Here is a 12,541-nt window from a genome sequence, read left to right on the forward strand (position 1 = left end):
TTCTAAATCATTAAAAACTTAAATATTATGTATGTTTATTATAAATAATGTATAAACTGACTTAGCATGGCACCCAATATTTGTTGATGTTTCGAGAAATCGTAGGATCTCTCTTCGTCAAGTGTCGTTCAAATAAAGCTTCAAAGCTTAAGCCTTAAGGCAATTAGGGTAACTTGTCAGAGTAACGTGTCCTAGCTAATTTAATCATTTCAAATTATTTTGTTATTGATAATGATAAAAAAAAATACTTTACCCTAAATGCCCACATAAATATATCGTAGAAATATAAACCGATGCCTCGAAGCTGATATATTTGAAATACTTGTTATTCATTATGAATGTAATAGTACACTGGCGATCAAATCAGACTTATTTCTGACTATATTAACATAAAAGATAATTTCAAATAACAAATAATACAACTTTTAAATATTAAATATTATGTAATTTAGTATATAACTGTAAAGTACCAAAAAGGAGGTAAATGATAATTCAAATTTCCCCGCGCAGACGCTTGCGCGCAAGCGGTAGCGGTCCGCCACAGGCCTATATATAGGAGAGCCCCTTTCGCGGCAGCGGCATTCTTCCCGTGGATGCGCATGGGGAAGGCTGAAAAGGTCGTGCTTCCCCATGTTTTCTAGGAACCCCAATTTGATCGCAAGTGTACATAAAATGAAATAATTTATTATTTAATTGTTTCTCAATTTCCGTCCGTATAAATTAGCTAAGGATGGATCGTATGGTGTTCCCGTCAAACCTACATACTTATTATTTTGTTCATAAAGAAAACCATTGTTTCGTGGATCTGTTTTGTAGTAGATAACTCTTCTAATACCAAAAGGATCAACGTATCCAAAGGAACCAATGTTGGTACCAGATGGATCTTGTTGTTCCTCGTGGTATTGTCTTTTTAAATAATACTGAAACCCATTAGCAACAGTATGGGTACCATCGTACGGCGGTACCCTACTGGATGGCTCGTTCGAACGTGGTAGGAAATTGTAACGACTATTTTGAACTTGATTATTTTTCAAATTTCGCGGACTAGATGGAAGACTCGTAGGATTCGAATTATAGTAATAATCGTCGTTCGATGCCGGAGAAAGGTCCACTTTTGGTTTTGCTGTTGAACTGATGTAATAATTCGAGTTAATATCGTTGCTCAGTAAGGGACGAACATAATTCGTATCCGATTGTCTAGAAAAGAAAGAAATGATTATTAATTTCAATTATTGAAATTAAACATAGGTTGATTTGAAAATTTCAAGCTTTCTATTTGCCAGCTTATATCGTTTCAAATTGATCGCTTTCTATGACAAGAAGTAAAATACGCTACAAATAGAAACCATTAACGCTAATGCGTGCTTTCACAGTTTTGTCACGCCAGAGATCCGCATCTCCACCGATTGTTCACCGCCGACGAGTTATTATTGTCGGAAATGAATGCTTTCACACTATCTACTTTCAGTGACGTTTCTTTCAACACTAACTTCATTTATTTTTTTTTTTCAGAATGAAGAGGACCACGAAATACCACTCGTGATATATCAATTTAAAGCCAAAGATTTTTTCAAAATGATTGCATAAATGTTTCGAGTACCTGAAAGGATTCGGTGGTCTGGTCGGTTCTACTAGAATTCCAGTCTGAGCAGGAACCGTTTTCGTTTCTTTCACAGCATTGTAAATAGGTCTGTTCCTACCTACGTACACCATTTTGGACCTGATTAAAAAGCAAAGAAATTTCATTGAAAATTTCACTAATTATCATTTTGTGTTTTGTAGTTTACCTTAATATCCGGTATCCATTGTGGTCAGCTATGTAATCCTTAAGACGTAAATAACCCAATGGGTCCAACCATCCCTCCGTACCGATCACCGTACCATCGACCAATCTTTTCTCCTTTCTATACTGACCGTTTAACGTTTGGAAACGTAAATACCTTTCTGGTCCCTCGTCCGTTTGAATATGGTACTGTGTGTTCGGATCGAAGCTCCAACCACTTTGCTCAGCTTCCGATAATCTCGTGCTTAGACACGAAACTGAAACCTGTAACAAAAGTATATGTAGCCGACTCACCAGGTGCGTCATGTGTTTAAAAGGATGTGACGTATCTTATCTTCTTAGAACGCTAGTGGCGTACATTGTTTACAAGAAGAAGAAAGGCATTTGAAAGAATTGTGGGACCCACAGAATATTGAGGACAACGGAAGTGAGGCAAAAGTGACGGTGAAAATACCATGACCGACAGCTACTATGGGAACAATACCTTGGTAATTGTAATTTCTCATCTGTAATGCTTGATTTAGGTATCATTCGAGGAAATCATTTGTCGACACAATGGCAGGGAATATTAAGTTTACCTTGATTTTTCCGTCACTTCCCAATCGTTTCAGTAATCTCAAATATTCTTCTTTTTTTAGATAAAATATTACAACCATTCTCAATACAGTGCCTAGGTATGCGAAATGCTCTCGAGGATTACTCGCGCGAGTTTTATTTGAGAGAGGACGTGCACCCTAAGGAGAGCCTAGGGAGAGCCTAACTCGACAAATTGATTTTCTATTAGAAAAATTTTAATTTTCTTCGCTATATTATAAGATTACTTTTAAATCAGTAGAATGTAAATAGGTGCGTCGCTTATTTGTGGTGCAGGGTCAATGATGACCCTCACGCTAATGGACGCGTTAATAGAATCGGTAACGCATTCCGGTACGCGCTATTCGTCATCAACGGTGTTTCTACTTAAACATTCGAATGTGTGTCACAGTAATGATCTTATTCATTAATGAAATACGTATTCACCAAGCGTTCCGTTTATTCTTCATATGAAATTACGTCCTTCAATGCTCTGAATTCACATGCGCAACACGTTTCATTAATTGTTCGTATATTATGATCATCGAAGTTTCATTGTTTAGTGTGACAATGCGTGGGCGTTGGAACGTTATCGTACCAGAGATACAAAAGACAATTTTCAGAAAAATTTTTAACGCTATTAAGATATTTATATAGAAACCTACCGTTAACAGGTTCAGACAACTCAACGTCCGCAGAAGCATAGTCGTTATAATAATTGTCGAAGTATAACATAAATCACCATTTTTATAAAACGTCCTTATAAAACTTCTAAAAAAATCACACGTATCCTTCAAATGAGATTAATTAATTAGAAGAAAATTTTTAAATTAATTAATAATTTTATATTACACAGCTTCATTTTCTTTAATAGAATTTTAATAGTAGATGCAATTAAATAATAAAAAATGGAACAAATACTAATTTTGTATTTAAAAAAAAATTGCTGAAGATGTAGAAGAAAATGAAGAAAAGGTATTTATTTTAATATCGCATCAGCTTTTAGGCTGGGTTATTAGCGATTAAGATTCTAATTAATTATCCTATCTTATTTTATTGATGTCGTATGTATCACCTGCGCGAATATCAGCGAAGTGAGCACAAAGGACGCGATACGGGAACTGAAACAGAATAGATGCTTTATGTTTTCAGAGCTATCGTACCCCTTCTTCTTCAGAACGCTTTTCCCAACGAGTAAAACCGCGCCCACGTACCGGTGCAGATAGTCGCTCTACAATTAAACGACACTTTTAACACTAGAGCAGCGATTCTCAAAGAACGTACCGCGAAAGGGGAAAGATAAAGAAAATTAACTTTTCTTCAGATGGAAAGGCACAGTGAAAGTCATCAACCCTCTGGTGACCGAGGCAATGATAATTGACATTGATTATTTTCCAAAAATAATTAATTTGCAAATTCTCTTCTTATGAATATGCAAATTAGAAAAATTAGCTATTTATATTTGAGTGTCATATGGATCATAGTTCAACTTTGGTCACCACTGTATTTGTGCAAATCCTAATTACCTACACTTATTTACATTGTAGAACTTAATTAATTACACTTTCTTTAAAACGAAGAAAAAGATGTTTAAAATACAGTTAAAACTTTTTCTTTCATTTCAGGTGATTCCAAGCCCGACGAAAGCTGACGAACATGATCAAAAAACGCGTATAAGAAAACCCAATTCATCTTATAGCGATCAATTGACCGAGTTTCGCGATCATATTTTCTCCCTCGTTTGCACCGCTTTCACTTTTACGGCTCTGTGGTACATCGTGTGTATGCTGAATGAACGTGTTTGTGTACACGAAACCTTGTCTTTGACAGTGAAACTTTTATATCCTTGGTATACCAGGTATCACATCTATAAGATGTAATATTTGGCATAATTCAATATTCAAATACAAATTTAAATAGGATCTAAATTTCTAGAAGATAAGATAAATTATTATTATTATTTATTTTTGTATTTTAAATGTAATGTAATTTGGGAGTACAATGTCTCTCCCTGTCTCTCCCTACTGTTTCTCTGGGTTCTCCCAACACTGAAGCCAAGTGATGGAAATGTCTTCCCCTTAGACTTACCTTCACCCAATAGAAGCCTACATTGTACCCTACTATACACTATATCAGCAGAAAGCTGTCAGAGTGAGTGGCAAGTTGTAGCTATTGTTCTAGGAATGTATATTTTTTCTCATGTTGAAAATTTAATGAAATCATGTTTGATAACTTACCAGAAGGAATAATAAAAATTGTACTGATGGCATTTTTTCAATGGTGTTACAGTGGACATCAGTGAACCACTTATTACTGACTGAAAGGATCCAGAGGTAGAGAGACCAATCCTCTCACATGTAATCACATCCGACTACTGATCGAATGACGACCATGCCGAAGCCAAATCACAGTTAAAATCCCACATGAACAAGCCTACGTGCCCGTACTTGGATCCGTACTTGGGAGAGCAGACCGGAGCTACGCCTTCGCAATTTTCCTTTACAGATTTTATTATACAATCCGAGACATGGTACACAGCATCGCGCAAACTGTAGATCGATAGACGTAATCAAATGAAAATATTATAAAACGTTCGAACTGAAGATCAGATGGCGGTAAACATTTTCTAGGATAGACTGATCATTTTTTTAATATTTAAAATTTTTGGTGACTATTCTCGCCAAAATAGATGATGTAGTTCCCTGTGAAACGGAACCTGCTATTACATTTCTCAGTCTTAATTTCATATTCTCTTTGTATAATGAATCATCGCTGCATAATTGTTTTTAGATGATACCTCATTATCTCTGTTGAATATAGCGTTGATCAATTTTTGTAATTTTTGAAAAAATAGTGACTATGAAGAATAATTATGATAGATCATCAGAAGTGTATATCTTCCTGTAAAAATTTAATTTATAATTCAGTTGATCGTTAGTAGAGTAACATAGAAATGAATGAAATTACGTCAGTGTTATTCTGAGCGAAATAGATTTCCTTGCCACTCTTGACTTTACCTTCACTTTGTCCTTGAACATGTTTCGCACTTGCCTAGACCTAACTATGTGGATCATGGAATCTGTAACGAGATCGTTAGTTGTATAATTATACATATTACCATAGATCTTCTTCATAGTCTATAAATTAACATAGTCAGTCCTTGACATTACTGTGTTCATTACTGAGCACGTTATATCGTGGACTAGATCAATTTTTCTTCAAGATCAAACTATTTAAAAAAGAAAACTAAAACATTCTAAGAAACTTAGGATTGTAATAATGTAAAATAGTGAACGAGAAGCTTAAGTTTGAATTTCAGTTTATTTGAAAAGATTTTTAGCAGAGCTTCTACATCCAAATTTTATTCAAGAATTTATCAGGAAAGGAAAACCTATAAACGAACGATTTTATCGCGAACGTATCGAATTTATGCAAAGGTACGCAGCACATTGGAATTCTATGTGCGACCTGGAAGAGGTACGAATCGAGCTGAAGAAGAAAGAGGAAAAGAAAGAGAAGAATGGAAGAGAGGACTTTCTTGAACACGTTTCAGCTCTCAAACTCTCAGATCTGACTACTCTGCTTCTGTATCGCTGTCAAACACTGTGTCTCTTTTTTCTTTTATTTTAAAACCTGTTGAAGCATAATGTATAGACGACTGAAGAAATGTAGCAACGGTGTAATAAGAAAGGAGGTATACGTTCGATTTTATTCGGATAATCCAGGAAAGTGTGAAATTGAAGGGAAACTTTTCAAAGATATTCCTGGACCGAGATCATTGCCTATCATTGGAACGCTTTATAAATATCTACCGTTAATTGGTGAGAGAATTAATACAGTGGATTGAAAAATATTAGCTCCCATAGTTGTTGCTTTGTTTATAAAATAAGATTTTCAATGTGATTTGATTAAATTTATGTTAATTGAAATTGTATTATATAGGTGAATATAGTTTTACAAAGTTGTACGATAGTGGAAGAAAAAAATTGAATCGTTTCGGTCCTTTGGTACGCGAAGAAATAGTGCCGAATGTAAACGTTGTGTGGGTTTATCGGCCAGAGGACATAGCTGAGATCTTCAGGGCCGAATCTGGTTTACATCCGGAAAGAAGAAGTCATTTAGCTCTTCTGAAATACCGAAAAGATCGTAGCGACGTGTACAGCACTGGGGGCCTCTTACCCACGTAACTATATCTGGATTAAGATTGAAAACTTTATTTTCATTTGAATGGAATTCATATTTTTATTTTATGAATTTTAGGAATGGACCAGAATGGTGGCGACTGCGAAAAGAGTTTCAAAAAGTTACCAGCAAACCTCAAGATATAATTAATTATCTGGAAGAAACAAATTGTGTTGTTCAAGAGTTTGTTGAACTATGCAACAATGAAAGATTTGAGGATTTTCTAGAAATTCTATCACGACTATTTCTTGAATGTAATATTCTGTTAATAGTAGTTTCAATTTAATTATTATTAACATGTTACATATTTGTATATTTCTTCTTTCAGTAACATGTTTAATTGTGTTTGATGTAAGACTGAATAGTTTCTCAGAAAAAGAAAGGTGTAAGGATTCTATAAGTTCAAAATTAATTGAAGCTGCTTACACAACAAATAGTGCAATCTTAAAATTAGACAATGGTTTGCAATTTTGGCGTTTTTTCGACACACCGTTGTACCAAAAATTACGTAAAGCACAAACATTCATGGAGACGTGAGTATTGTTTAAATACTCTCATGATAAAATTGTACAATAGATTTTATGTTTCATTGATACAATTAGGATTGCATTGGAACTGGTATCAAGTAAACAGAAGGATATGCAAGCAAGGTGTTGTAAGAAATCATTTCTAACTGCTTATTTGGAAAATCCTGCTCTAAATATTAAGGACATTGTAGGCATGGCTTGTGATATGCTGCTTGCTGGTATAGACACTGTAAATATCATTGCTTCATAATATATAAAAATTAGGAAGAGTTCAAATTAAATAGTAAATTTGTAATCTTTTAGACTACCTACAGTACTGCTTTTGCTTTGTATCATCTTGCAAGAAATCCGAGTACTCAAGATAAATTGAGATCAGAAGCCATGCAATTATTACCTGAATGCAATCAACCAGTAACAGCAGATGTTTTAAGAAATGCAAGTTATACCAAAGCTGTTATTAAAGAGAGTTTGCGTTTAAATCCTATTTCTGTAGGAATAGGGCGTATTTTGCAGACTGATGTTAATCTTAATGGATACCAGGTGCCTAAAGGGGTAAGTTTACTGGAAAACCGAAATACAATAAAGGACTGGCTTGATTTCTTGGTCATTTGTGTTTATAGACCGTGGTTGTAACACAGAATCAAATCATTTGTCGACTTCCTGAATATTTTAACGAGCCAGATACATTTATACCAGAAAGATGGCTTCGCGAAAATGTAGATAGGAAAGGAAAATCTGTACATCCGTATGTATTATTACCCTTTGGTCATGGTCCTCGTTCTTGTATTGCTAGACGTTTTGCAGAACAAAACATGCAAGTCTTATTATTGCAGGTAAATCCTTTTACATTTTCATTTTATAATACCATTTTAATATTTCTGAAAATTGTTTCATCTTCTGCAGATATGTAGGCGCTTGAAATTTTCTTGGCATGGAGATGAACTTGGTATGATATCTTTACTAATTAACAAACCGAGTGGCCCAGTGAAGTTAAGTTTTGATAAAATTTAAAAACATTTATAAAAAGAAATGCAGTATTAAGGAAAATGATGTTTCAATTTATTATTTTATCAACCAGCAATACAACGATACGGCATTTATATAAATATTTATTTCGGAACCAATTACTGAAGTTTATAACGAGCTTAGTTGTAAGTCATATATTTGGGAGTTGCAGAGAATTTAGCGTACGATTTAATTACTTTGTTCACTGCTTCTAGAAAATCTTTTTCCGTCGCTACTTTACGACGTGCACGAATCGCGAACATACCAGCTTCGGTGCAAACCGAACGAATCTCGGCACCGGTACTGTTAGGACACAGACGAGCAAGAAGTTCGAATCTGATATCTCTTTCGACGCTCATCGACCGTGCGTGAATTTTGAAAATATGTGTTCGTCCTTCCAAGTCCGGTAGACCGAATTCTACTTTCCTGTCCAAACGTCCTGGTCTCATTAACGCTGGATCCAGTGTATCCGGTCTGTTCGTTGCCATCAAAACCTTGATATTACCCCTTGGATCGAAACTGCAAAGTTTCAGGTAATATATATTTAACGTTACTTGTATTATCAAAAATTTGAAGAAGAAAATATTATTTACCCGTCTAATTGATTTATAAGCTCCAACATGGTACGCTGTACTTCATTATCACCACCGGCTCCATCATCGAAACGAGCTCCTCCAATGGCGTCGATTTCATCGAAAAATATTAAACATGCCTTTTTGCTACGTGCCATTTCAAATAATTCTCTTACCATACGCGCGCCCTATCATCAGACATTTATTTTATAAATCAGCATATAATTAAGTATCTTCCACATTTTTATTATACATACCTCACCAACGTATTTTTGGACTAATTCAGAACCAATAACTCGAATGAAACAAGCATCCGTTCTATTTGCTACAGCTCTAGCACACAAGGTTTTACCTGTGCCTGGTGGACCGAACAACAGTACACCTTTAGGTGGCTCAATGCCCAAATTAACGAATTTTTCTGGCTGTAATAGAATGTTTGTGATTATTTCATTGTGTATACATAAATGAATGATTAATTACAGGGTACTAACATGAAGGAGAGGAGTTTCAACGACTTCTCTTAGCTTCTCAATTTGTTCCTTGCAACCGCCGACATCGCTATACGTAACATCAGGCTTCTCTTCAACTTGCATCATTGTTACAGTTGGATCAATTTTTGGAGGTAATGGGATATGAATCTGATATTTGTTACGATCCACTCCTACTCTCATGCCTTCTTCAATATCAGTTGGAGCAACTGAATCTGCTAAATCTACTACAAACTTTGCAAATTGTTTTACATTTATTATGTACTTTGGATCCTCAGAATCTGCATTAATTATTTTAGTACAACGAGCCACTTGTAAAGGCTGTTCATTCTGTAAGGTTTGTTTGTCTGCAGCTAAATCCCAAAGAGCAGGTGGTGCTAAACCAGTATCAGATTCTTTGATTCCTGTCAATTCATTAACGCGTTTTATTATCGTTTGTATGTCCTCTTCGACGGTTTTAATACTTTTAGTATACTGTCCTTGCCCCTGTGTATAATTTATACATTAATTTCAGTAATTTATGAACTTGAATTCATTATTACAAGTATTACAATATTTTTACACTTACATAAGTTTTAAGTAAAGCAATATCTCCTTCATCCAGTGCTAAAAATTAATTAAACACGATGAACAGTGAGAAATAAGCATGAGCAAGATCACTTAACTTTATAGCTTACATTTTATTTCTTTCTCTTCTTTATCCTCGTCGCTTTTCACTTTGCGCATATCTTCTCCTAAATGATCGGGCATTTTTGTATTTACTGATCTCTTTTGAGTATTTAACGAATAAGTTTAGTTTACGTTCTAAAGATACTGACTAAAGTCAGAACTTAGGTTATATGTTGGTTACATTACAAGCAAAATCGACAACTTTTATCACTGACCTCTGTATTTCATTTATGAACTATTTTCTTGGGGCAATCGTGTAGATAAATGCGGTGGCGTTCTTAGCGGTTTATAGTAAAGTAAATCTCTTCAAAGAGTAATCAGTATTTACTCAGTAAAGAGTAAACATTACATTTACATCAAAATCGTCTTATGGGGGCCCTGGACCTAGGTCCAGGGTCGGCCCTGATTTTAGGATAGCTTGGACGAGTCTGGGAGAGTTGGGAGATTTTGGGAGATTGAAGAAATTAAAAATTTCAAAAGAATTTTTAATTGAAATTTTATAAAATTAAAATTTTTGATTTAGAAATTGATTGAATTATCAAGAGTCTTGAAGAGCTTAGGAGAGCCTAATCTGGAACTTCCTCCCTTAATAAAAATAAAGTAAGTGTTGAGACATTCTTTCCTTCCCGCTTCCTTTAAATAAAAAAGATACCAAAGTTTATTGAAAAACAAATAGTTCAGGAGATAAACTGGGACGCTTTATACGAATTGCGTGAATGTAATTGATGGATACAATACGAATCGTGATATAACACGCGCGATATAAATGTACCGGTACATTGTTACTTATACATGTGAATGAACTTTTTAAAGGAAGTGCAGGAACCGCCCAAGTTGGATCGTTCGCGTTAGTCCTTGACCAGGGTAATCCGTAGAAAAATATAAGATATTGGAAGATCCAATGGAACACTTTCACCTGTATTCAACTGATTGCTGTTCCTTTATCGCAACTCTTACGTGTCAGTCAAAGGCGTGACGTAATTGAAGTTCAACCAGCGTGGTTTCTTCTACTATTGATACACAAGTTCGTGACTTACGATTCGTATCTATCATTCTGGGTTTCAATGAATAAGATTTCAGATTCTTTATCTATTATAAAGTACTATAAAAAAATTATCACAATGTTAAGGTACAAAAAAGAAACTACATATAGGTACATGCATAAAATAAATATCATTTATTTCTCTTTCGCATACATTTGTCACATTACACCGTTAAAACGCCCTCTCGGTACAACGATGGGAAATAATACAAAATAAGGTTAACAAAATAGAAAAGTTTATTCGTGTATTATTTAATGACTGCGATAGGTTGATATCAATATTTTAAAAATTTTTTTTTTAAAATCACATACGTATGTACAGATATCACGTCGGATAATTAGGCTGGAACTCGTTATTAATTTTTATTTAATATCTTGAGTAAATATTGTTATTATAGGGTTGTCTGTAGTCTGAATTATCGGGACCAGGTGGATTGGCGGCTAGAGCTCGTCTGATAGCTTCGGGAATAGGTGGCGGTGTTGGCAAATGTGCTCCTTGGGGATGGAAACCATTTTCATCGGCTGTGTATTCCAAGGTGACGGGGGTTCCATCAGGGGCGGTGTAGGAAAATCTACCTTGAACAATCTAAAAAAATCATACATAATTAGTAGAGGGAGGAATCTTTCATTAGTTAACTTTGGTCCCAGATAGAGACTAGGGTTCTACCACTTGATTTCATTTTTCAATTGATTAATTATCCAGAATGTAAATATAGAGCAATCTGTTCTATAATTCTTTCAAGGACATTACTTACACCTGGAGAATTTAAGAAAATAATTTCACTGTTTCAGATAACAGTATTACCTCGGCTTGTCCTGGCGGAGCACCTTGAGGACGTCCACTTTCGGCAACGGAAATCCCGTTCTCGGTGTCGTAGCTGAACGTATAAGTACCGTCTGGATACGAATCCTTCGATTGACTGCGGATAGCTATAAATCTTCCAGGACTACTGTAAGAACCAGCAAACGTTCCGTTAGTTAATTATTAATAGTTGAAGATATAGAAAAGACATGAACGTTGATTAGAGCATTTTAATTTAAAAAAATGGTAATAACAAGGATCTATTTAGGATCTCCATAAATTTTCATTTTCGAACGATTGCTTCTACTTACCTGTACTGAGGCGTCGGTTGCTGGAAATTTGGTCGAGGTGTCGGTCGGTAGGCATTTTGATTCGGGAAACCACGAAAACCACCGTACTGACCTAGCGCGCAGCCAAATAAACCAAGGACCAATAACTGCAATCATACGATTTGAAAAGAAATAATTATAATTAACACTTTTTTACTTGAAAAATTTCTTGAAAATAATGCAAAGACAAGAAATACGACACAGTGAAATATGGAACGTTACGTTAACGAAGGGTTAAAATCTGATACACTTTCATTCTTCTTCGATTAATTTCTATAACAATCACTCACTAAGTGCTGCATGACGACGGTTTGTTGTCGATTTGAACAAGATCGAATCTGCAGTATGGTGGAGAAGTAGAGCCGACATTTATATGAAGCCGTTGAAGAAGATTTTCCCTTCCCCTATAACGTTTAACCATTCTCTCTTCATAGTTTCCACACTCGCCCTCACAATTTTGCCCCACCTTAACTCTGTTCCTCATCATCTTACATATTAGAATTAATGTTAACCATGTATGAATGGTATGCCTATCGTTGTGAGTCAATTAGTAAGCAATTTGTCACTTT

The 12,541-nt window shown here is 35.1% G+C and overlaps 4 protein-coding genes across 6 annotated transcripts; 1 reads left to right on the forward strand and 3 right to left on the reverse strand.

The window, feature by feature from the left end:
- Positions 1-18: 18 nt before the first annotated feature.
- Positions 19-4,719, reverse strand: LOC114874543. 3 transcript variants are annotated; one of them, XM_029183910.2, is made up of 5 exons: positions 3,432-3,510; positions 3,022-3,127; positions 1,788-2,047; positions 1,601-1,720; positions 19-1,197 (listed from the first exon to the last, which is right to left on the reverse strand). In XM_029183910.2, the coding sequence occupies exons 2-5, from the start codon at positions 3,058-3,060 to the stop codon at positions 690-692; spliced, it is 927 nt and encodes a 308-aa protein (XP_029039743.1). In that variant the 5' UTR covers positions 3,061-3,127; positions 3,432-3,510; the 3' UTR covers positions 19-689. The 3 variants fall into 3 exon arrangements, with proteins under 3 accessions (XP_029039743.1, XP_029039745.1, XP_029039744.1); XM_029183912.2 differs by having other exon boundaries at positions 3,022-3,147; positions 3,432-3,482; XM_029183911.2 differs by lacking the exons at positions 3,022-3,127; positions 3,432-3,510 and adding an exon at positions 4,594-4,719.
- A 305-nt stretch (positions 4,720-5,024) lies between these two features.
- LOC114874541 (cytochrome P450 302a1, mitochondrial) lies at positions 5,025-8,112 on the forward strand. Its single transcript, XM_029183908.2, has 8 exons — positions 5,025-6,177; positions 6,299-6,539; positions 6,617-6,792; positions 6,867-7,071; positions 7,141-7,294; positions 7,369-7,617; positions 7,686-7,898; positions 7,969-8,112. The coding sequence occupies exons 1-8, from the start codon at positions 6,003-6,005 to the stop codon at positions 8,074-8,076; spliced, it is 1,521 nt and encodes a 506-aa protein (XP_029039741.1). The 5' UTR covers positions 5,025-6,002; the 3' UTR covers positions 8,077-8,112.
- Positions 8,103-10,012, reverse strand: LOC114874542 (26S proteasome regulatory subunit 7). The gene is made up of 6 exons (XM_029183909.2): positions 9,808-10,012; positions 9,699-9,736; positions 9,134-9,616; positions 8,900-9,064; positions 8,664-8,830; positions 8,103-8,589 (listed from the first exon to the last, which is right to left on the reverse strand). The coding sequence occupies exons 1-6, from the start codon at positions 9,878-9,880 to the stop codon at positions 8,211-8,213; spliced, it is 1,305 nt and encodes a 434-aa protein (XP_029039742.1). The 5' UTR covers positions 9,881-10,012; the 3' UTR covers positions 8,103-8,210.
- Positions 10,013-11,208: 1,196 nt separating this feature from the next.
- Positions 11,209-12,274, reverse strand: LOC114874510 (endocuticle structural glycoprotein SgAbd-2-like). Its single transcript, XM_029183839.2, has 4 exons — positions 12,263-12,274; positions 11,955-12,079; positions 11,647-11,791; positions 11,209-11,427 (listed from the first exon to the last, which is right to left on the reverse strand). The coding sequence occupies exons 1-4, from the start codon at positions 12,272-12,274 to the stop codon at positions 11,209-11,211; spliced, it is 501 nt and encodes a 166-aa protein (XP_029039672.1).
- Between the last annotated feature and the right edge of the window lie 267 nt (positions 12,275-12,541).

This window comes from Osmia bicornis, chromosome 6, assembly GCF_907164935.1.
Source record: "Osmia bicornis bicornis chromosome 6, iOsmBic2.1, whole genome shotgun sequence".
Taxonomy (NCBI): domain Eukaryota; kingdom Metazoa; phylum Arthropoda; class Insecta; order Hymenoptera; family Megachilidae; genus Osmia; species Osmia bicornis.